Here is a 25265-nt window from a genome sequence, read left to right on the forward strand (position 1 = left end):
AGATTTATTTATTCATTTACATTAATATCTTTTGTATGTTTGTTTGCATTGATTGTTTATTTAATTTCCGTTCGTTTTAAGTTTCACTTATGCTTCAATAGCAAAATATTTTTTTTTTCGTTGCAAGCTTGATTTTCCTATTCAATCTAAGCATTACTCACTTTAAGATCTATTTATTCGTTTATATTATTACTTGTTGTATGTTTTTTGCTATGATTGTTTATTTAATTTCTGTTCGTTTTGGGTTTCATTCATTCTTTAATAGTAATTTCTGGTCGTTTTGAGTTTGAATTTTAAAAGGTATTTGTATCTGCTGAGCTTTAGTTTAAAATGGCCTTTACTTTTCTTTGAAAAACTAATTTTTCGGAATTTTTTTTTAATTAATTACCACAAAAGTCAATTGGGAGGCAAAAATCTTCATTTCGTAATAAGAAGGAGGGGAAATTTAAAATCCAAACTTCTTTAGGCTGTCGAAATGATACTTCAGGATTGTGCTGTCACAACGGGGCTGAAGAGCTTAATATTTAAACTTCTTTTTACTGCCAAAAATTTGTTTTCGAGCCTTGTTGTGGCACAGAGGCGAAGAAATTTATATCATTACTTTTTGGCTGTCATAAAATTTGGGTTTGCTTTTTTTGCGAAGCGGGAAGTTCAAGCTAATTACTAATTTACGTTATGAACTAAGTTATGCCCTGGGGGCATATAAAGTTTTTATAGGAAGTATTGTTGTAGAAACTTCAAAAAAGGCTCACTCGATTGGAAACTGAAGGGGCTTGTGCTCTTTTTAATAGTCAAAAGTGATTGGAGGGCAACTAACCTCCCTCCCACGCCCACTATTTCCCCAAACACATCCAATCAAAATTTCGAGATAACCATTTTGTTCAACGTAGTTGAAAAGTCCAAAAACTATGTATTTGAGGATGACAACCCCCTTACAGTCCTCAGGCCAAGAGTTGTAAGTTATGCCCAGGTGGCATATAAGGTTATTTATAAAAAATGTTGTCGTAGAAACTTCAAAAGGGGTTCATTCAATTCTAAATTTAGAATACTAGTGCCCTTTTTAATAGTCAAAAGTGATTGGAGGGCAACTAACTCCCCTCCCACGCCCATCGTTTCCCCAAACACTTCCAATCAAAATTTTGAGATAGCCATTTTGTTAACATAGTTGAAAGGTCTGGAAATTAAGCCTTTGCGGATGACAACCCCCCACAGCCCTCAGGGCAAAGGTTGTAAGCTATGCCCTGGGGGCATATAAGGTTTTTATAGAAAGCATTGTCGTAGAAACTTCAAAAAGGCTCATTCCATCGGAAATTGAGAGGGATAGTGACCTTATTAATAGTCGAAAGTGATCGGCGGGCGAATGCCCTTCCACCCCCTTCATTTCCCCAAGCACTCCAGATCAAGATTTTGATATAGCCATTTTTTTCAAAGTAGTAGAAGGGTCCTGAAATTATGTCCTCAAAAATTACAACCCTTTTACAGCCCTTCGGGCTAAGGTTGTGAATTATTCCCTGGAGGAATATAAGGTTTTTATAGAAGGCGTTGTCGTAGAAACTTCAAAAAGGGCTCACTCAATTAGATATTGAGAGGGCTAGTGCCATTTTTAATGCTCAAAAGCAATCAAAGGGAGAATCCCCCCCCTACGTCCATCATTTCCTCAGAGACTTTCAATCAACATTTTGATATAGCCATTCTGTTCAATGTAGTTGAAAGGTCCAGAAATTATGTCTTTGAGGATGGCAACCTCCCACTCCCCACAGCCCTCAGGACAAGGGTTGTAAGTTATGCCCTTGGGGCATATAAGGTTTCTATAGGAAGCGTTGTCATAGAAACTTCAAAAAGGGCTCATTCGATTGGAAGTTGAGAGGACTAGTGCCTTTTCTATTAGTCGAAAGTGATCAGAGTGGAAATGACCCCCCCTCCCCCCATGCCAATCCCTTCCCTAAACACTTCCAATAAAAATTTAGAGATAGCCATTTTGTTCAAAGTATTTGAAAGATTTGGAAATTATGTCTTTGAGGATAAGAAATCCCCCCAGCCATCAGGGCAAAGGCTGTAAGTTATGCCCTGGGGGCATATAATATTTTATAGAAAGTGTAGTCATATAAACTTCCGAGGGGTCATATAAACTACACACACATACATATCGTATTATCCCGAAATTCATCTAATAGAAATTTTGCGATAGCCATTTTATTCAAAATAGTCTAAATATTATATAACAAGGCTTTTGGTTTGAAACAAACCTCAGAGCCTACAGGCAAGGGTTGTAAATTATGCTCAGGGGTATTTAAGTTTTTATGGAAAGGATGGTTGTATAAACTTTAGAGGAGGCTTATTTGGTTAAAAATTGGAAGTTCTAGTTCCCTTTTAAGAGTCAAAAATGATGGAGGGCAGCTAGCTCCCTCCCCCGACTACCTCTCGTTTGGGTTGACACATCCCCCCAGTAACCTGAGGTTAGGATTTAAAGTCATGACCTGGGATTATATAAGGTTTTATGGAATGTGTGGTTGCATAAACTTCAGGTGGGGGTCATTTGAAATTGAAAGTTATAGTACCCTTTTTAAGAGTCAAAAATGATTTGAAAGTAGCCAGCCCCCCCCCCCACCACGCTCATTATTCCCCCAAAGACATTCTGTCAAAATTTGGATATAACAATTTTGTTCACTGTAGTTAAAGAGTCCGGAAATTATGTCTTTGAGAAAGACACCCCCACCCCTAAAGCTCTCAGGGCAAGGGTCGTAGGTTATGCCTCAGGGCATATAATGTTTTTTTAGAAAGGGTGGTTGTATATACCTCGGAGGGGACTCATTAGATTGGTAATCTAAATTTCTAGTGCCCTTTTTTAAGAGCCAAAGTGATCACAAGGCAGTTATTCCCCCTCCCCTCTCAACACGTTGTGTTTTCTCGAAAAACATCGAATAAAAAATTATAAGACAATCATTTTATTCAAAATATTCCAAAGATCGTATAACAAGGCTTTTGTGGCTGAAACAAACCAACAGAGCCCATTGACGAGGGTTGCAACTTATGCCGCGGGACATTTGAGGTTTTTAGAGAAGGGATGGTTGTTTAACTTTAGAAGAGCCTCATTTGGTTGAAAATTAGAAGTTCTAGTTCCTTTTTAAGTGTCAATAGTGATGGAGGGCATTTATACCCTCCCCTTCTCGACAACCCCTATTTTCACCAAGCGTATCTGATTGAAATTATGAGATAGAGATTTTGTTAAAAATAGTCCAAAAACATATAATAATGGCTCTAGGAGTGACCTGACCCCCCAGCGCCCTGGGGATAGGGTTGTAATTTATGCCATTAGGGCATACAAGTTTTTATGGAATGGGCGGTCCTATAAACGTCAGATGGGCTTATTTGATTTGAAATTGGAAGTGCCCTTTAAGAATCAATAAATAACCGAGTCAAACTCAGAACGAGCAGAAATTAACGCAGAGTAGAGTTCAAAACCCCTATGCTTTCTAAAAGCTAGAATAAAATTTGTACTTTACTGAAAATTTAAATGAATGTGCAATGTCATTTTAATATACATATGCTGATATTTATTCCTTAAAATCTTAATTAATTTTTGATTTCTTAAAGATATAAAAGTGAAAACATTTATTTTTTTCAGTATAGTGTAAATTTTGTTCTGACTTTTAGAAAGCATAGGGGTTTTGAACTCTATGTTAATTTCTGCTCATTTTGAGTTTCACTCGGTTATTTATTGTAATTTCTGCTCGTCTTCGGTTTCATTTACATATTGATGCTGATTTGTGGTAGATGTATACTTGGTAGATTATTTGATTCTATTTTTGTTCATTTTTGGTTTAATGGCGTTCTTTACCTTTTTTTGAAAAACTTGTTTTGTGGAAAAAGTTTTTTTTTTTAATTAATATATTCTAAGGGCTAACTTACCAAAATATGACTTTCCCTCGCATCGGCAAATAGCAAGGTATTGTGCCTTCCCTGTTTTAACATTCTGTAATGCCAAAAGAGACCAGTCCTGTGGAGAACGACACGGCCGAATTTGCGAAACATTTTCACAAGTTTTTGCTAGAGTTTTTGCCTGGAAAAGAAGAGTTTGATTTATTGTTCAAAACACAAGTAAGTTAAAGTAAATCCGTATTTACGTCAATATTCTATTTAATTTTTGCTTTAATGCATTTGAATAGCCTATTTTGTTGAGGTTGGAACAATACGATACCTGATGTATCAATTCTCTTTTCTCTCAGGTTAGCAAGTATTTTAACTGGTCACCGGCGTTTACCCCCCCCCTACGAATACCCCCCCTCCCTGCGGAAAATTATCCCCCCGCGGAAAATATCCCCCTGCGGAAAATACCCCCCAGAAAATACCCCCCGTGCAAAATAAGTCTTTCCAAATTTGAGAATTTTATTTGAGTTTTATTTTTTTAATTTCCGTAGGGGGAAGGAATTTTGGTACTTGTGTATTATACGCCACTCACTCAAGTTTACGCTGTTGTAAAACTCGAGAACAAATCGTTTTTTTGTTAGTTTTTTAGTTACTTTAGAAATAAATTTGCACTATAGATTTGCACATTAGGGGGGGGGGGGATAAGCATAGCGGATCTGCATGCAAAATGTGTTTGGTACAACTATTCTGCATATTAAAAAGATAGACAAATAAGTGCATTTTAAAGCCAAATATACGGCCATAAACACAGTAAAACAACATAAATAAATATAGTGAATGGGGGGGGGGGGGTGAGTAGGGGAAGCCCTTATACTCCAGGGGGAGGTCGATATATGGGCATTGACATACTTTGAATACTAACTATACAAGATCACAGCCTATCAGAGGGCTACAATCCGTGGACGAACAAGATTACACACTTCTTTCTAGGTCAGGGACCCATATTTACATACTGTACGAACAACTTGGACGAGCAAGATTACACATCTCTTTCTAGGTCAGGGACCCATATTTACATACTGTACGAACAACTGTACGTACAACTGGGGCAAAAAAGATTACACCCCTCTTTCTAGGTCAATGACAGAGTTATATTACGACCAGGACGATGTGACATCATCAGACCAGACTTTCTGGAGGTGTTTGTTTGAATTTACGTACTTTCTATGTCGAAATTAAAATACCGTTTTATTTGCTATGGTATGTGAGGCGTTGTATATATATTGTTGTCTCTAATCTGCACAGACCAGACTTTCATGGAATGAAAGCTTTGAAATATGACATAAATGCTAGAATCGGGACTCTAAAGAGATAGAAATTCGTGACGTAACGCTAAAAAAGTGGAAAGTAATAGACGCATCAATATGACATAGCTTTACTTCTCAACTATGTTCTGTATAATAGACAAGTACCATCGAGATGTGTCGTCAATATAAAATATGCAATAAAAGAGATAGAAATTTGTGACTTAACGCTAAAAAAGTTGAAAGTAATAGACTCACCAAGATGACCTAGCTTTACTTCCTAACTATGTTCTGTATAATACACAAGTACCATCGAGCAGTGTTGTCAATGTAAAAAGTTGATACTAATAAAGATGTAGACGCCAAGAAAAGAATTTTAATAAAGAAATTCAGAAAAATCCTTAGAAATCAGCTAGTGAGACGATTATGAGTATGAACCATAAAGGACCGCAAGCACCAATGACCTCAACCTCCAAGGGTCCCCTCTCTTCAACCTCATAGGGGCCCCTAACTGATGACACGATTATGAGTATGAACCATCAAGGACCGCAAGCACCAATGACCTCAAACTCCAAGGGTGCCCTCTCTCCAACCTCCTAAGGGCCCCTTCCTCCAACTCTTTTTTGGGACACCCCCAAATTTTCAATATAGAGGCTCCATTAAGAGTTATGAATGTGTAAGAAAAAAGTTATCAGAATGTCATTTCTGTCCTCATCTTTCAGCACTTAGACAAGCGGATGCTTTGAACATTCAATCCTGAAACTTTTTGCATAGCATTATGAAATATGACAATTTAGAATGATATCTTTCTAAAAGTACCCCCCCTGTGGCCTAAAATGTTTCCTCATTGTAAATTCATTATATAAAAATCATTATTAAAAGAAGTTACCGTCACTATAAAAATTAAGACACAACGAAACATATATTTTCAAGCACATTTCCTGATCTACTAATTTAAAGTGGTTAGTTACAGTTTGAAAATTGTTTACGCGTCGTTGAATTGTTCTTTGTCCATAATGTCTTTATTGAAATTTAGTTCATCTTTGATGTAGGAATCAGAGCAAATGTTTATGACATGATCGACAAGAGATGTAGCAACACCTCCTTTAACTTGTGAGGGGGGGCAGATTGGATTTAAAATGTAGATATCAGTTATTTTGTGTGGGTTTTCTGTTAATTGTTAAATCCAGTTTATCAATGCTACGAATAATTAATACATCCAGAAACGATAATTTATTTGCATTTTCATATTAAAAGGTAAATTGTAAATTTCGGTCATATGTATTAAGGTGATCTAGAAAGCCCCTAAGTTCACTTTCCCCATAATTCCAGAGCAATATTACATCTACCATATAACGCCCCCAATAGACATGTTTTAAAAAATATGAATTTCTAAATTTTCTCAACGAAGTGAAGAAAAGTTCAAGTTCTCTTCTGAATTTTCTCATTGAAAAAGAAACAAGTTACAGATCAATTCTAATTTTTTCCTAAGAAAATAAAAAAGTTCCAGCTCAGTTCTGATTTTTATCAAAGAGATGAAAATTTTAATTTCTGTTCCAAATTTTTCGTAGAAGATAGAAAAAAGTTATACCTTGATTGTGAATATTTGCCATGAAGATAAGGAGCTACACTTTAATTCTGAGTTTTCTCAAAGAAGTGCAAAAATGTTCAAGTTATCTTCTGAATTTTCTTAAAGAAGAGAAAAAAGTTAGCTCAATTCTGAATTTTACCAAAAAAGAGTTACAGTTCAATTCTAATTTTTCCAAAAACATAAAAAAAACTCCCACTTCGGTTCTTAATTCCCCAATGACAAAAAAAAATTAAAGTTCCGTTCTAAATTTTTCCTTAGAAGATAGGACAAGTTATACTCTGATCGTGTTTATTTTTCATGAAGATAAAAGGTTCCACTTTAATTCTAAATTTTCTGAACGAAGTGAAGAAAAGTTCAAGTCCCCTTCTGAATTTTCTCTATGAAAAGGAAATAAGTTACAGATCAATTCTAATTTTTTCCAGAGAAAATAAAAAGGTTCCACTTCAGTTCAGATTTTTCTCAAAGAGATGAAAAATTTAAAGTTCTGTTCCAAATTTTTCGTAGAAAATAGAAAAAAGTTTTACTTTGATCACGAATATTTGCCATGAAGATAAGGAGCTCCACTTTAGTTCAGAGTTTTCTCGAAGAAGTGCAAAAATGTTCAAGTTCTCTTCTGAATTATCTTAAAGAAGAGAATAAAGTTAGCTCAGTTCTGAATTTTATCAAAGAAGAGTTATTAAAACAAACACCTCCAGAAAGTCTGGTCTGATGATGTCACATCGTCCTGGTCGTAATATAACCCTGGCATTGACCTAAAAAGAGGCGTGTAATCTTGTTCGTCCACGGATTGTAGCCCTCTGATTGGCTGTGATCTTCTATAGTTAGTATTCAAAGTATGTCAATGCCCATATATGGACTTCTCCAAGGAGTATAAGGGCTTTCCCTACTGGGGTGAGTTTAAACCCCCCGAAAAATTCTCCCCCCCCAGCGAAAAATTCCCCCCCACGTAAAGTAACTTCCGCGGAATATACCCCCTCCTTGGAAAATACCCTCCACCCCTGCGGAAATTAAGGTTTCTAAATTTGAAACTTTTATTTGAGTTTTTTTTAGTTTCGTTGGAAAGTGCTAAGGAACGGGAAAAAGAGGAATTTACCCACCAGAAGTGTCTTAAACACTTAGAAAAAAAAACACAAATCCATTTGTGTTGAAAAGACTTCCATATGAACGTCTGCCATCTTTGACGGTAGCGTGTGCCAAATTAAAAAGAAAATTGAATAAGAAAAAAGAAATTAGGCAAATAATCATCAAAATTAAGCTAGAACATATGATACCAAAAAGTTTAAGAAAGTTTGGCTATCCTTGAAAGGATAGTTGGTTTTGGAAACCAGCACATTCTAAATTGTTTAAGTTTTTACAGACAAAAGTGTTGTCAAATTCTACGAGTTTGTTTTTCTTATCTTCCAAGTGTAAAACTACCACAAATCAGCATTAACAAATAAATGAAACCCAAAACTAACAGAAATTACGTTAGATAGCCTAGTCAAACTTAAAACGAGAAAAAAAGTAAAAGGAGTATGGCTGATAACACCCATTTCTTCTTCAGACCAGACAATAATTTGTAGTTTACTTAAAAAAAAATAATAATAACCGTGTATTGTCAGTTGAATATACATATTCTGATATCTATGCCTTATAGTCTAAATGCTTCTTTATTTGTTGAATTCAAAAAGCGAAGGCATTTAAAATGTATTTTGTCTTCAGTAAAGTGCAATATGCTTTCTGATCTTGAGGAGGTTAGGGGGTAGTTAGCCCTATTCATGCTAATTGTTGCTATTTTGAGTTTGAATAGGTTATTTATTGTTATTTCTGTTCGTTTTGGATTCAATTCATTTATTTATGGTGGTTTATGGTAGTTTTAGGTTTGGAAAATTATTTGTATTTATTTCTACTCATTTTTGGCTTAACAAGGCCATAGGCACCGGCAAGGGGGGGGGCATGGTCTCCACCTGAAAATTTGGAACTATATAGTAATTATAAGGAAACCAAAGGAAAAAAAAGCAGAGTAGGAAAAAAACATGGAAGAAATGTTTGTTACCCCATTTTTGGCTACCTGCCAATAGATTTTGACGTAATAAGGAAAAATATAAGTTCTAATTTGTGACTGAGTGACAACTAACACAATTTCCATAAAAAAATTTTCTATATGATTTGGTTGGAGCAAAAAAAAACAAACAAATAAACACGCATCCGTGATCTTTCTTCCGACAAAAAAATACAAGATTCCACATTTTTGCAGAGAGGAGCTTGAAACATCTACAGTAGGGTTTTCTGTTGTACTTAATCTTGTGGTTTGATTTTCACGAAGAATCTATCACTTTTAGGGGTGTTCCCCTTTTTTTCGAAAATAAGTTATTTTTTTCAGGCTCGTAACTTTTGATGGGTAAGACTAAACTTGATGAAACTTAATTATTTGAAATCAACATAAAGATCCGAATCTTTTGATGTATCTACTGGTACTAAAATTCTGTTTCTAGAGTTACGGTTACTATTGAGCCGGGTCGCTCCTTACTTACAGTTCGTTACCACAAACTGTTTGATCGCTGATCCAAGTTTATGTTATTTATGCCTTTCATTTATGTTATTTTACTGTGTTCATGGCCGTATATTTGGCTTTAATATACACTTATTGGTCTATCTAATATGCATAATAATTGCACCAAACACATTTTACATGCAGATCCGCTACGCTCACCCCCCCCCCCCCAATGTGCAAATCTATAGCCAAAATTTATTTTTGAAGTAACGAAGAAACTAACGAAAAAACCGGTGTGTTCTCGAATTTTACACAGCGTAAACTTGAGTGAGTGGCGCATAATACACAAGTATCAAAATTCCTTCCCCATACGGAAATTAAAAAAATAAAAATAAAATAAAATTCTCAAATTTGGAAAGCCTTATTTCCCACGGGGGGGGGGGTATTTTCCGCGGGGGGTATTTTCTGGGGAGGGGGGGTTATTTTCCGGTGGAGGGATTTTCTGTGGGGGGTTATTTTCCGGGGGGTATTCGCCTAGAACCATTTTAACCATGGTGCTTAATCCATACTTTTATTAAATAAAAAACAAGTTCTTTCAAACGATTGTAAGGAACAACATTAAATATTAAAAAGAACAGGAATTATTCCGTATATGAGGGGGTCTCCCTCTCCTCAATCCCTCGCTCGTTAGGCTAAAGTCTTAAAGGTCTTTAAAAACAATTCTTATTCAAAACAACGGCCCTTGCGTTAAAAGTTAGTGAAAAGAGTGAGGGGTTGAGGAAGGAGCAGTAGGGTGGTCTCCCTCGTATTCGGAGCCATTTCTGTTCGTTTTAAATCTTAATGTTGCTCATTACTTTCATTTGAAAAGAAAAAAAATATTTAATTTTTGATCGTTTTTCAAATCAAGCCCAGGGCTAAGCAGCATGAAGAAAAACGAGATACTGATTCCTATTCCCCCGCCCCGCCATGTACACGCACATCCAAACTCACGCACCCCTTTTTGTATTTACTTGGGGGTTCATAGAGAGTTGGACAATTTGGGGATTGAAACACGCTCTTTTAGGCCTTTGGCAGTCCTATCCTCACCGCATAATCTGTTTCCCGGTCTATTAAAACCATTGGTTCAGTATTATCTCCCCCGGGGAAAAATAAAAAAAAAGTAGATACACGTCTTTGATCTTTCTCCTAGAAAAAAAAAATACAATTCCACGTTTCTGTAGTTAATAGCTTGAAACTTCAACAAAAGGGCTCACAGATATATCGAATCTTTCATTATGACTTTCATTAGATTTTTCACTGAGATCATTTGCCTTTTTGAAGGTGTTTCCCCCTTTTTTGAAAAATCATGCAGATTTCCTAAGGATCGTAGCTTTTGACGAGTAATTTAAACTTTATAAAATTCATACATGTGGAAGCAGCACAAAAAAAAAAAAATTTTTAACGTATTAATTATTATAGTATTTTTTATTTTTTTTTTTTACAGTTTCGCTTACTATTGGTCCAAATTGCTCCTTATAATTCTTTACCACAAACCGTTTGACAGGGAACATGTATTTTCTTATCTAGTGAACCAAATTACAAAGTATAAGCGCTGCCGTGAACGTCTTTAGAAGAAGCATGTCGGACAGCGTACCAATTACATTTTCATCTTCTTCCCTCTAAGTTTTAGTCTAATTCTGTTAAAGAATAGGAATATTTAATTTGGTTCATTCTAGGTATTATTTTTTTCTTCTTTCATCTTGTTAATCCAAACTAGAACAAATTTTAGTTTCGTTTTTATGAAACCCAGGTGATAGTAAATCCTAGGTTTCTATGTTAAATCATAGGACAGATCAATAAGACTTATCCATAAATAATTAAACATAAGATAAAATATAGTGTCAATCCCGACAAAGAACCCAATTTGATTGAATGTTTATTGAATGAATACTGTTTATAGCCCATGTAAAATCTGTCAGTGAATCTGAATATATATAATATGAAGTCATCATATGATAATTGTATTATTAATACTAAATTCTACTACTACTACTACTACTACTAACAACTCACCGCAGCACCAAGCCGCCTGAGGCAAACACAGCTACGCACGGTCCTCCTCCATCCCCATCTATTCAAAGACTCTCTCTTTACATCCTCCCAGTACGTCCCCATTCCTTCAAATCTTCCTTTATGACATCCTCCCACCCCAGACTAGGACGACTTACTTTCCGTTTTTCCCTAATCTATTGGCCGCAAAAGCCAATCTTCGGCATTCTGTCATCCTTCATCCACAGAACGTGCCCTAGCCATCTCAACCTTTCTTTCATTATAGCCCTAGAAAGCGGGATTGAACCCCATTTTTCGTATAGCCTACTGTTTCACATGGTTCTAGGAGTTCACTCCCCCTCCAGTAAATCCCCCCACGGAAAATAACACCCCCCTGGAAAATTCCCACCGCAGAAAATACCCCCCCACATAAAATACCTCCCCGGAAAATACCCCCCTCCCCATGGAAAATACCCCCGTGGAAAATAAGGCTTTCCAAATTTGAGAATTCTATTTGAGTTTTATTTATCTTATTTTCCGTAGGGAGAAGGAATTTTGGTACTTGTGTATTATACGCCACTCACTCAAGTTTACGCTATGTAAAACTCGAGAAGAAACCGGTTTCTTTGATAGAATCTTTCAGCTTAGCGCGAGACAAGACAAGTGATAGAATAAATGGGAAATATATAACTTGGGCAAAATATTTGCACTTAAGGGGGGGGGTAAAGTATTTGGATAGTTTGAAGTCAGAAAACAATTCTTACTTGATAATATTCAGAATAATTGTACCTAACACATTTTACATGCAGACTCGCTATACTTACCCCTCCCCAAGGCCGTATCCAGGGGGAGGGGGGGTTCACCCCCCCCCCGAAATGTTTGTCTGCCTCGTAAATATGTAACAAAATGGACATAAACAAATTTTCTACGGATTTTTTGAGGTTTTTTGTGTACCCCCCCCCCCCCAAAAAAAAAGAAAAATTGAGTAAAACCCCCACTGAACAAAAATCCTGGGTATGGCCTTGTCCCTCCCCCTAATGTGCAAATATATAGCCCGAAATTGTTTCTAAAGTAACGAAGAAACTGGTTTGTTCTCCAGTTTTACACAGCCTAAACTTCAGTAAGCGGCGTATAATACACAAGTACCGAAATTTTTCATAGAGGTAGAGCCGGATCTCCCAGTATTATTTGAAAACGATCAGAAATTAAAATTAAAAAACAAGTTTCTTCAACTGAAAATAAGGAGCAACATCAAAACTTAAAACGAACAGAAAGTATTACGTATATGAAAGGAGTTTCCCCTTTCACGAGACCTTGCTCTTTACGCTAAAGTTTTGACTTTTTGTCCTAAATCTTTAAGAATGATTCCTGAAACACAATGACCGTTTAATTAGAACAATAAGCTTTGTTCTTAATTGCTACAATAAAAGCTTTAGCGTGAAGAGCGAGGTCTTAAGGAGGAGGCAAACCCTTTCATATACGTAATAATTTCTGTTCCATTTAAGGTTTGATGTTGCTCTTTACTTTCAGTTGAAAAACTTGTTGTTTTTTTATTAAAATACTTACTGATAGTATTTGTTAAAAAAATTGTTCCGTATGTTTCTCAGTAACAAATACTATCTGTAAGTAACTAAATAGAAAATAAAACAGGTCTTTCAACTGAAAGTAAGGAGCAATATTAAAACGTAAAACGAGCAGAAATGATTACGTATATGAAAGGGGTTGACCCCTCCTCAAAACCTTGTTCTTTACGCTAAAGTTTTGACTTTTTGTCCTAATTCTCTATAAGAGCGATTCTTGAAACACAATGGCCGTTAAATTAGAACAATAAGCTTTGTTTTAGAATTCTAAAAAAAAAACTTTAGACTAAAGCGAGAGGTCATGAGGAGGACGCAACCCCTTTCATATACGTAATAATTTCTGTTCGTTTTAAGGTTTGTGGTTGCTCCTTACTTTCAGTTGAAAACTTGTTGTTTTTTATTTAATTACTTACAGATAGTGTTTATTAATGAGAAACATACGGAACAAGATTTTTACCAAAAAACTATCTGTAAGTAATTTAATTTAAAAAAAAAACAAGTTTTTCAACTGAAAGTAAGTTACCAACAAGCTAAAATTATAAATCTATGGTGTTAAGCTGAAAGAAACTAACGAAGAAACCGGTTTGTTCTCGAGTTTTGCACAGCATAAACTTGAGTGTGGGGCGTAAAATACACAAGTGCCAAAATTCCTTCCCGCTACGAAAAAAAAACTCAAGTAAAATTCTCAAATTTGGAAAGTCTTATTTTGCCGGGGGGGGGGGTGTCTTCCGTGGGAGGGATGTTTTCCGGGGGGTATTTTCCGCGGGGGGATATTTTACAGAGATCATACGCCGGGGGGGGGGTGCAATTTCTGTTCGTTTTAAGGTTTGTGGTTGCTCCTCACTTTGAGTTGAAAAACTTGTTGTTTTTTATTGAATTACTTACAGATAGTGTTTATAAATGAGAAACATACGGAAAAAGTTTTGTAACAAATACTATCTGTAAGTAATTTAATAAAAAAACAGCAAGTTTTTCAAATGAAAGTAAGTTAACAACAAGCTAAAATTATAAATCTATCGTGCTAAGCTGATAGAATCTAACGAAGAAACCGGTTTGTTCTCGAGTTTTAAACAGTGTAAACTTGAGTGAGTGGCGTATAATACACAAGTACCAAAATTCCTTTCCCCTACGAAAAAAAAACTCAAGTAAAATTCTCAAATTTAAAGTCTTATTTTTCCTGGGGAGGGCGTATTTTCCTTCGGGGGGATGGATTTTCCGTGGGAGGGATGTTTTCGGGGGGATATTCTCCGCTGGGGGAGGATATTTTTCGGAGGGAAAACGCCGGGGGGAGGAGGTAAACTCCGACCACCGTTTGAAATACGGTGTGTCAGCCGGGTAAGCAAAACAATCTGTAGGCAATTTCTCTGGAAAACATCTAGCAAATCTTCATCCGCTTTTCGGAGCGTTCTTGCTTCAGAGCCATATTTGACCACTGTCATCACAGTACTAAATAATACTTGTAATACATACTTACATTTTGAAAAAATAGCATGCTAATTAAACTAACTAGTCGTGATTTTATGTTAAAACCATATAAACGAGCGGTGCAATTTAAAAGGATCTAAGTAATAAAATATGAATTTGGATGGGAAGAAAAAAAAATCAGAAAAACCATGGTTCACGGTCTTATAATAATTTCTGGTTGATTGACCTTTTGTTATTTGTAAATAAAAGAATATGTATAATTGTAAATAGCTATTTTCTGTATTGTAGATCAATAAAGAATGAAATTGATTAGATAAAACAACTAATTAACTAAAACGAAAGACTAATTAATAGTTTCTCTCTGTACCGGTATTATACTTTGGTATTGCAACTGTTAAAAGTGAAAGCGAACAGTTGGATTGTTATCCAAATTTAATGTTTGGTAAATTGACTTTTTACACCAGAATGGGCTTATCGACAATCAAGATCAGTTATGCATAACAGTTGGGAAACTGACCCTAATTTTAATGTTCAAGTTATAAACTGTGATTTTTTTTTTAGATAGCTCAAAAAACGGGTGTGACAACTTAAAAGGTTTAAATTTATAACCTGCAAACTTCAAAGTGCAGCGGAATATAAAAAAAAGACTGATTGTTTTTTTTATTAATTTTGACAACTTTTTTTTTTACAAGGAGGCTTTTAACCTCAGTTATTATGAACAAACAAAATAGCTCTTCGCTAATAAATCATTGGTAACGCCCTTTCAACTTCAGCCTTTCAACTATGCTGAACAGTATAGCTATCTCAAAATTTTGATGTGCTTGGGGAATTGATGGACATGGGAGCAGGGCTGGCTGTCCTCCAATCAGTTTCGACTCTTAAAAAGGGCACTAGAACTTTCAATTTGTTATTGAATGAGCACCTACCAAGGTTTCTACGACAACTCTTTCAATTGGAAGTGCCTTGGTGAAAAAAAACCTTATGCCGACACCGCTCCTTACTTAGGCTACGCTATAATTGTGCTGTCTATGATTCCATAATAAAAATTATAATTTAGTTTCATTGGTTCACGTTTGTCATTGAAGTACGCAGGAAACGGGGCCTTGGGCCCGTTACTCATGGATTTCTAACTTTTCCCGAATTTGTTGGTGGTTCTCATTCAAATTATTGAAAAAGATTTTTTTATTGCCTCCCTCCAGAAGACAATCCTGCATACGTGCCTGACGTCTGTGCAAGACCGCATCAAGGGAGGGAGATATGGGGTTTGAACCCCCCAAAAAAAATGTTTGTCCGACTCGTAAAAACGTAACAAAAATGAATATAAACAACTTTTTTTTATGTATCTTTGGAAGTTTTTTGTACCCCCCCCCCCGAAAACACTCTTTTGTAACCCCCTCCCCACCCCCAAAAAAATCCTGGATACGGCCCTTCGTCTGTGACACATATTTGTAAACCAATCACACTGTTGTCCTTTCATTACCTTTGGAATTTTTCCTAATCCAAGCTCAAGTGTGTGCTGATCGTTGCTGTTAGTAGAGGCTGAACATGGTGAATTAAATCGGTCAGGACATGCACAAAGAGGTTGTGAGTAATTCAGTCGCGAATATACAGCGTTGCAAACCTAAAATAAGAAGTTGAGAATTTATCACAATATTATTAGATTGGGTGCATGTTAGGCATTTGGATATTTTTATTATTGTTTTTTTTTTTTTTTTTATTATGTTTTTTTGTTTTTTTTTAGATGACTACATTAAATATATTAAACCAGCCTATTTTTTTTCTAAGCAGTTTTTTTGAAGAATTGTAACTTTGGTAGATTTTTGCTCTGAAAATTGCTATTTTTCCCCCATTCCCCAATCCCAAAGAATCCCTTACCTTAAAAAATTCCATTACCCTCCCCACCTCAGAAAGAACTTGAAGTTTCAACTATGCTGCAAAACAGGGTATATCTACCGAACTATGTATAGAATTCATCACCTTTTAATAAAACCTACCGACTAAACGTGTTATATTGTAAAAATAGTAAATCAAAAATTGTGATTTTTTTATATTAAAAACCAAAAAAATTTTGCTAATAAATTAATATATAAAAGTGTTTCTGTGAGGTAACAAAAAACTGCTAGGTAACATCGTTAGATAATTTATCTAACAACTTCAATCAGTGTTGGAGTGTTTGAAGCACAGTATAAAGATATAGCAGTAAGTTTACCGCAGATAATTTCTGGCTCTTCATTCTCGGTGTGAACCACAGTATAAAGATATAGCAGTAAGTTTACCGCAGATAATTTCTGGCTCTTCATTCTCGGTGTTAACAAACAGCTCCTCCCACTTCTTCTTGCATTAGCGCGTACAAACAGCTCCTCTCATTTGATCTACCATCAGTGGTCCAATTACCCGGGAACCCGTATTTTGGCAGAATTTTTCTCAAAATGCCTTTGAAACCAACTTGAGACTTCGAAACCTACTTTTAATTCCTAAAAACATCTAATAATAACATTGCACTACTAGTTACCTATTTTCATATATGTATTGGAATAAATTAATTTAAGATTAGTTTCTTCAAAATTTAGTGTTCCAACGTTGAATCCAAGTTTCGCGTTCAAGAGAAATCTGAGTTGTCTACCCGTGAGAAGATCTAATGTCGCTTATGTTTCTACGTTCTCTGGGGCACTCCACCTCGGTCCGGGTTTTTATAATGGGTGAGATAGGGGAAGATCATACTGCTTATAGTTTATATACTGTGGTTTGAAGCAAAGAGGGTCAGTGAAAGGAGGGAAGTACCCTGGACGTTGTTATGCCTCATTGGTGCATTAAGGTCCAGTTCTTAGGGGATATCAAAGTACGCGTATGAAGAAAGGATAAAAAGAAAAGAAAACGTGGTTTTGTTTAGGACAATCTTTTTTTAAGTTTCCTTGGAAGATTCCCCCTGACTCTTTGTTAGCAGGCATGCAAAATTAGGATGTATCCAAAATATCAAAACTATGTATCCAAAATCATTTTTTATTAAAATTAAAATTATTAGTCAATTAGAACTATTTCATTAGTAGTAAAGCAAAATCTGAAGGGGTAATTATCCTTCCCCTTGCCCCCTCCATTAAATGCCGTGGCTATTTATCAAACAAATTTGTTTTTAAATCGCAGGAAAATTCATGCTTGGTAAAAAAAGTGGAAGTAAATTCTATAGGATTTTTTTTTCGAATCTGAGAAAATGCCAAATACTTTGCTATATCTTCGTTCTTCCCTAAGTCATTTGGGATTCTACCCCAACCCCTTCAAATCGCTTCAATATGCTAATTCTAAACACAAATTTACCATGTTGAAATCATAACAGTTTTTCACGTCATTTCATCTAGTATGCAATAGTGAAACATCCCAAACGGGGTTTGTAAGGGTTTATAACTTTTTGATATCAGTTAAAAAAAATTTCCACAAAATATGTTTTTCAAGGAGAAGTAAAAACCTCCATCAAACCAAAAATGAGTGAAAATAGAATCAAATAATCCACCAAGCGTAAAACTACCACAAACCGACATCAATAAATAAACGAAACCCAAAACGAACAGAAATTCTAATAAATAACCGAGTCAAGTTCAAAACAATCGGAAATTAACATGATTAGGGCTCACAACCCGTGTACCTTCTCAATGCCAGAAAATAATTTGCACTTTGCTGAAAAAAATACAAATGAATGTGCATTGTCAATTTAGTATAAATACCCTTGTAGGCTATCTATTCTTCAAAAGCTTAATAAGTTTTTATTTATTAAGGTTATGAAAGTGAAAAAACTAATTTTTGAACTATTTTGAATAAAATTGCAATCTCAAAATTTGAAATGGATACGTTTCGGGACAATATGACGTGTGTGGGGGGGACAAGCTGCCTTCAGATCATTGTTACTCTTAAAAAGGGCAGGATAACTTCTGATTACCAATCCAATCAGTCCCCTCCGTAGCTTTTACGACCACCCTTTCTATAAAAAAACTAATATGCCCCCAAGGTATAACTTCCAACCCGTGCCCTGAGGGTTGTGGGGAGTGGTCATCCTCAAAGACATGATTTCCGGACCTTTCAACTACGCTGAACAGAATGGCTGTCTCAAAATTTTGACTGGATGTGTTTTGGGAAATGATGGGCGTGGGAGGGGTGTGGGGGTTTGGTTGCCCTTCAATCATTTTCGACTATTATAAAGGGCAAGCCCCTTCATTTTCCAATTGAATGAGTCATTTTTGAAGTTTCTACGACAACCCCTTCTAGACGAAGTGCCCTGGTCTAGAACCAAAAAAAAAATGCCTTGTGCCAACATCGTTCTTTACTCAGGCAGCGCTATTGCGCTGACTATGCATTATGGTAGCCACAAGATTCGCTGCAAAATTTAAATATGAGAATCCATGTGCACTAAGCAAGTATAAATAACCACATTTTTCGAAAACGCGTTGGAACGATTAACCCCATTTATGGTTCAATATTCTTGGACGTAGTTGTGGTTTGTGGTTTTAACTGAGAGTATTCTAATTACTTATATTTTACATTGTTTTTAGATCAATCAATATTTTTTTCAGACGAGTGAATACTTATTACAATCCATTTGCATTTGTGGACTCTTAAAAATAGCCGATTGAATTTAATTAATTACAAGATATTTGAAGAAAAATTTTGAAAAGAAGAGGTTTCTTTATTTGGTTTCATACTGGCTTTAAATAGCGTAAACAGAATGATCTACAATTGATAGGTTAATATTATCCATCAATCCTTACCAAGACTGCGGTCGAGCATCCCTTAATCGACTTATCTGGCTGACCCTAGCATCCCCAGATGTAATCTGTAAGAAATAAAAACAAACACTTATCTAGCCACGAATCAAAAGCAGATCCGAAATTTTTTTTAGGGGGGGGTGCAAGATAGGTCGATCCGATAAACTTGCTTTAGGAGCAACTTTAATTGACGCAAACTTGCGTTAATTAAGTAGATTACACTACTATAGACTACGTTAGGGGGGGCACCCTCTCGCCCCCTGGATCCGCCACTGCCACGTATTAGCTGAAACAACTAGGCAACTGCTCAGTGCTCAACTGGTGTATAATGAGGATCGTACACCATATTAAGGAATTAATTTAAAAAACGTTTTCCATAAAATAAGTTTTTCAAAAAAAGTAAAGAACTCCATTAAACCAAAAATAAACAAAAATAGAATCAAATAACCTACCAAGCATTCAACTACCACAAACCAGTATCAATAAATAAATGAAACCCAAAACAAACAGAAATTAAAAATAAATAACAGAGTCAAACTCAATACGAGCAGAAATTAATATGAGTAGGGCTTCTAAAAGCCAGAATATAATTTGTACTTTACTGAAAACAATTCAAATGAATTTACTGAAAAGAAAAGTGCATTGCCAGTTTAATATACATGTGCTGATATTTATTCCCTAAATCTTAATGAATTTTTGATTTCTTAAAGTTATAAAAACGAAAACATTTAAAAGAATTTTTTCAGTAAAGTACAAATTATATTCTTGCTTTTAGAAAGCATAGGGTTTTAGAACCCTACTCATATTAATTTCTGTTCGTTTTGAGTTTGACTCTGCTAGTTTTTTTTTAATTTCTGTTTGTTTTGTGTTTCATTTATTTATTGATACTGATTTGTGGTAGTTGTATACTTGGTAGATTATTTGATTCTATTTTTTTTTTCATTTTGGTTTAATGGAGCTCTTTACTTTTTTTTGAAAAACTCATTTTGTGTGAATTTTTTTTAAAATTAATATCTGTTCGTTCTATATTGACATAGTCTTTTTCAGGGAAAAGGACTGAACATCTTTTAAAGTTAAACAAGCATCCCATCCTAGGAGTGGATCCAGGATTTTCTTAAGGGTGGGGGGGGGAGGTAGGGTGCGCAAAATAGGTTGATCCGATAAGAAAAATTTAGGGGGGGGGGGCAAAATAGGTTGATCCGATAAACTTGCGTTAGGAGCAAGTTTAATTAACAAAAACTTGAGTTAATTAAGTAAATTACACCGCTTTAGACTACGCTAGGGGGGTGCGCGCCCCCTCGTCCTCCCCTGGATCCGACAATGTCCCATCCATAAGAAACTTAAATACAACCTGAGCATAACTTACAACCCTTGTCCCTAGTCTCTGGGGTTTGTTTTAATCCTAAAAGCCTTGTTATATGATATTTAGACTATTTTGAATAGAATGGCTATCTCAATATTTTTATTAGATGTAAATCGGGACGATACGACGTGTGTGTGTGTGGAGGGGGGGGGGTTTAGCTCCCCTCTGATCACTCTGACACTTAGAAATATCACTAGAGTGTCTGACTACCAATCCAATGAGCCCCCTCCGAAGTTTATATGACCATGCTTCCTATAAAAACCTTATTTGCCCCCAGGACACAACATACAACCATTGCCCTGACGACTGGGGGGGATTTGTTATCCTTAAAGACATAATTTCCAGACCTTTCAAATCCGTTGAACAAAATGGTTATCTAAAAATTTTGATTGGAAGTGTTTGGGGAAATGATGGCCGTGGGGGGGGGCATTTGCCCTCTAATCACTTTAGACTAATAAAAAGGCACTAGTCCTCTCAATACCAATCTAATGAGCCCTTTTTGAGGCTTTTACGACAAAACTTTCTATAAAAACCTTATACGCACTAAGGGCATAACTTACGACCCTTGTTTTGAGGGCTATGAGGGGAGGATTGTCATCCTAAAAAACATAATTTCCAGAACTTTCAACTACGTTGAACAAAAATGCCATATCAAAATGTGGATCGGAAATGTTTGGGGAAATGATGGACGTGGGGGGGGGTGATTTTCCCTCTGATTACTTTTGATTAAAAAGGGCAAAAGCCCTCTCAATTTCCAGTCGAATGTGCTCTTTTTGAAGTTTTTTACGACAATGCTTTCTACAAAAACCTTATATTCCCCCAGGGCACAACTTGCAACCTTAGCCCTGAGGGATGGGGGAGGGGGGGTTTCATGCTCAAAGACATAATTTTCAGACCCTTCAACTACGTTCAACAAAATGGCTATATCAAAATGTTAATTACAAGTGTTTGGAGAAATGATGGGTGGGGGGGGGTCATTCACCCTCCGATCGCTTTCGACTTTTAATAAGTTCACTAGACCTCTCAATTCCCAATTAAATGAGCCCTTTTTGAAGTTTCTACGACAAAACTTTTAATAAAAACCTTATGACAAAACTTAAGACTTTTGCCCTTGGGGCTGTGGGGGTTTGTCATCCTCAAAGACATAACTTCAGGACCTTTCAACTACGCTGAACAAAATAGCTATCTCAAAATTTTGATTGAATGTATTCGGGGGAATGGTGGGCGTGAGAGGGTGGTTAGTTGCCGTCCAATCACTTTCGAATATCAATAAAGGCACTAGGGCTTTCAATTTCTAATCGAATAAGCCTTTTTTGAAGTTTCTACGACAACTCTTTCTATAAGAACCTTATATGTCCTCAGGACATAGCTTACAACCCTTACCCTGAGTTTGTGGGGGTGGGTTCACATCCTCGAAGATCTAATTTCCAGAAGTATGTCGAAGAAATGGCTTTCTATAAAAACCTTTTATGCCCCCAGGGCATAACTTACAACCATTGCCCTGAGGGATGTGGGGGGGGGGAGTTTGTCATCCTCAAAGACCTGATTTCCAGAACTTTCAACTACGTTGAACAAGATGTCTATCTCAGAATTTTGATTGGATGTGTTGTGGGAAATGGTAGGCGTGAGAGGGGGGCTAGTTGGCCTTCAATCACTTTCAACTAGTAAAAAGGGCACTAGCACTTTGGATTTCCAATTGAATGACTCCTTTTTGAAGTATCTACGGCACCGCTTTCTATAAAAACCTTATATGCTCTCAGGGCATAACTTACAACCCATGCCTTAAGGGCTGTGGGGGGAGCGTCCTCCTTGAAGACATAATTTCCAGATTTTTCAAATACGTTGAACAAAATGGCTATCTCAAAATTTTGATCGGATGTGTTTGGGGAAATGGTGGGCGTGGAAAGGGTGTTTAATGCCTTCCAATTACTTTCGGCTATTAAAAAGGCTATTAAAAAGCCCTTCCAATTTCCAATTGAATTATTCTTTTCGAAGCTTCTACGACAACTCTTTCGATACGAAGTGCCCTGGTCTAAAACAAACCAAGAAAAAAATAATATTTTGTGCCAACATCATTTTTTACTAAGCAGCGCTATTGCGCTGCCTATGAAATTGAATTTGCATGTAATTCAAATCTGCGACAAATTGAGAAAGAGTAGTTTTTAGGTATAAGGGGTTGTAGCTTGACCAAGGTTTATTGTTCCGAAAATAGTTTTCTTATTTTAAAGATATGTTGAGTCTTCTTGACTTTTTATAAATTTCATCGAGTACTTCATCCTAAGTGACTCTTATTTGTTCGTGTTTGTATGCCATTGCAGACCATTTAACCGTTCTTCGGGAGTTCTGCTTCTCAAATAGGTCTTAAGAAGCTTCAGTGAATAAAAATGGCCTTTCAGGCCATTTTTCAGGCCTGAAATGACTTTTCAGGCGTACAAATAAAGACTGGGACTGCAGCTAAAACACAAATTAATTTGTTTACCCCGAGCAAAAGGGTCGCAATGCAATGCTGCAAAGTCTCAATGGCATTCCTTTTTTTCAAAATTTATGGCCACAGAATGATCTCATCATACAGAATGACCTAAAGTTTCAAGGTCAAGTTACTCTAGCGAGGTAAATCAAGAAACGTTTGGATTCTCACTTTCTTCTAGGCAGGTTGGTCGCAACCAAGGGTTGAAAAACGGATGGGCTTTATATAACATTGGTGACAGATTGACTGAAGTTATATACACAATGAAAACAATAAGTCAGTTGAGCAAAACGAGTTAAACAGATTAAGTTATGTAAAGCCCCATCCGTTTTGTGCCCCACAAGTTTTTTTTATGAGTGTGCGAAACCGTATCCAGGATTTTGTTTGAGGGGGGGCTTCAAAAACAACTTAAAAAACATATCAAAAATGTGTTTTTATGTATTCTTACTACATTTTTACGAGTCGGACAAACCCTTAGGGGGAGGGTGTTTAAACCCCCTAGCCCCTTAGATAGGTCATCGTGTATATATTTACATATCTTGCGTGGGGTGAGAAGTGATAATTTTTTTCGTTTTTTGAATTTTATTCATTTTATGCTTTTCTTTTCTTTCTCGTTGTTTCTACTTTATTTTTTCTTTTAAAGGGTAAATAAGCGAATAAGTAAAAATAAGAACAGTTTCACAAACCTGTTGTGCAGCACACTCTGGTAATAAATAAATATGTTGATTATGCGGGAAGTAATGATATTTAGTAGGCTTTGGATCGACATCCGTATCGGAATCTCTATCTTCAAAAGCTGTTGAATCTTCAAGTTCAATTTCATTATCCTAAAAAATAATGGTACTTGTCTGTTAAACGAAACACATACCCAAGAAGTGAAGTTAGGTTAATCCTAATGAAATATACCAAAACATGATGATAATAAAATACTTTAGAAACAAAATTATGGAAACGTACGACGAAGAATTATTGAATGCAGACCGCGCAGAATGGATTATATTAAATACCTAACCCCTAACCACCTCTATCTATTAAATATTTAATTAAAACATAGCTACATCGTAGTTTTTCTCACTAAAAATAAGCCAATCATAACCGATTCCGGTGAGGCAAACCGATAATCGTTATATCTTTCACGGCATAATTCGTGAATGTGTTTCGTTTAACAGACAAGTACCAAAATTGTTTATTAGCATCAAGTAAGTCAAGGCGTACTAATTATAAGAACCTTATATTGAAGTCAGGTACCTACTGCAAGATTTTTTTTGTGGCTGGGGCGCAACCGTAAACAAACCTGTTTCAAAGTTTGAATAGGCCTATGGAGTGCTCATAAATTCTGACTAATTGTTATCTCTGGGGATCCACGTCTCCATCTCTGCAGAGGTGGCAGATTGTATACTATAGGCTATTTACTAAATAATACTATAGGCTGTTTACTAAATAACATGGAATGTTTGCACTGCAAAACCAGACAGCGCTTAGAGGAAGCGCTGTCTGGAAGCGCTTTACACTAAAAAAACAGAATAAAGTCTTTTATATTTGGTCCGAGTTAATTTAAGGTACAACTTTTGCAAAATGAACCTGTCTATGAATGCTTTTTCTTGACTCTAAAATGGATATTTCACTATTGTTTTATAGACAAATCCGAAGCAAAGCTGCTTGAATCATGTTAGGATTGTCGACATACTTCGTCTCATCACGAATCTCTTACATATTGTATCATACAAAATTCTCACGTCTTACGAAATATGTAGTATTCAATACGAAATTCTTGATATTATAGACAGAAATAGCAAGAGGTCTTGAGCCGTACCAGTTTGACTATGGAGTCTATTTTGGTTAGATTAGGTCTTGCTTCCAAGAAACACTAAATAATATTTTTAAAGTTCAATATTTTGACTACTAGAAACCAACAGGTTACCGTATATGCTATGATAATGAATCAGATTTTTAGTTTTGTAAGCTCCTTAAAATACCAAAACGTCAAATTCAAAATGTGTCCATCCTCTGGGCTCATCTAAAATCTATTCATGCCTGTAATCGCTATTTACTCTGTTTTTATTATATTTGTTTGAAAATTATGAAGCTTTAAGGGCAGTACCAGATTTTTGCCACTTTTGTCAGTTCAACTATGAAAAAACACCCAAAACTAATTTGTTAAAGTTGACAATGTTTTTCACCCGTAAATAATCAGAAATTAACAGTACTATGATTCCCAAAGACAACTACACCAGTAGAGATGCCTTATTGAGTCCCGTACGAACCACGTGGTTTATGGTTTTCTCAGTGAGAATGAAAAAACAGGAATTTTCTCACTTGAAAAGCCATGAATTTTGTCACATTTATGGTTGTTTTCATGGATGGTTATGTGTGTTGTTCGATTTATTTGATGTTTTTCTCGGATGTCAACATCAAA

The 25265-nt window shown here is 35.9% G+C and overlaps 1 protein-coding gene across 1 annotated transcript in view; it reads right to left on the bottom strand.

The window, feature by feature from the left end:
- The window catches only part of dsx-c73A (doublesex cognate 73A), a 144459-nt gene that overhangs the window by 60742 nt on the left and 58452 nt on the right, over positions 1 to 25265 (bottom strand). The window contains exons 2-4 of the mRNA XM_089086831.1: positions 23536 to 23676; positions 15749 to 15889; positions 3910 to 4060 (exon numbers count right to left, since the gene is read on the bottom strand). Coding sequence (XP_088942957.1) covers positions 3910 to 4060; positions 15749 to 15889; positions 23536 to 23676 — 433 coding nt within the window. The remainder of the gene's footprint in view (positions 1 to 3909; positions 4061 to 15748; positions 15890 to 23535; positions 23677 to 25265) is intronic.

This window comes from Artemia sp. Qi Xiang Cuo, chromosome 3, assembly GCF_049724085.1.
Source record: "Artemia sp. Qi Xiang Cuo chromosome 3, ASM4972408v1, whole genome shotgun sequence".
Classification (NCBI taxonomy): Eukaryota; Metazoa; Arthropoda; class Branchiopoda; order Anostraca; family Artemiidae; genus Artemia; species Artemia sp. Qi Xiang Cuo.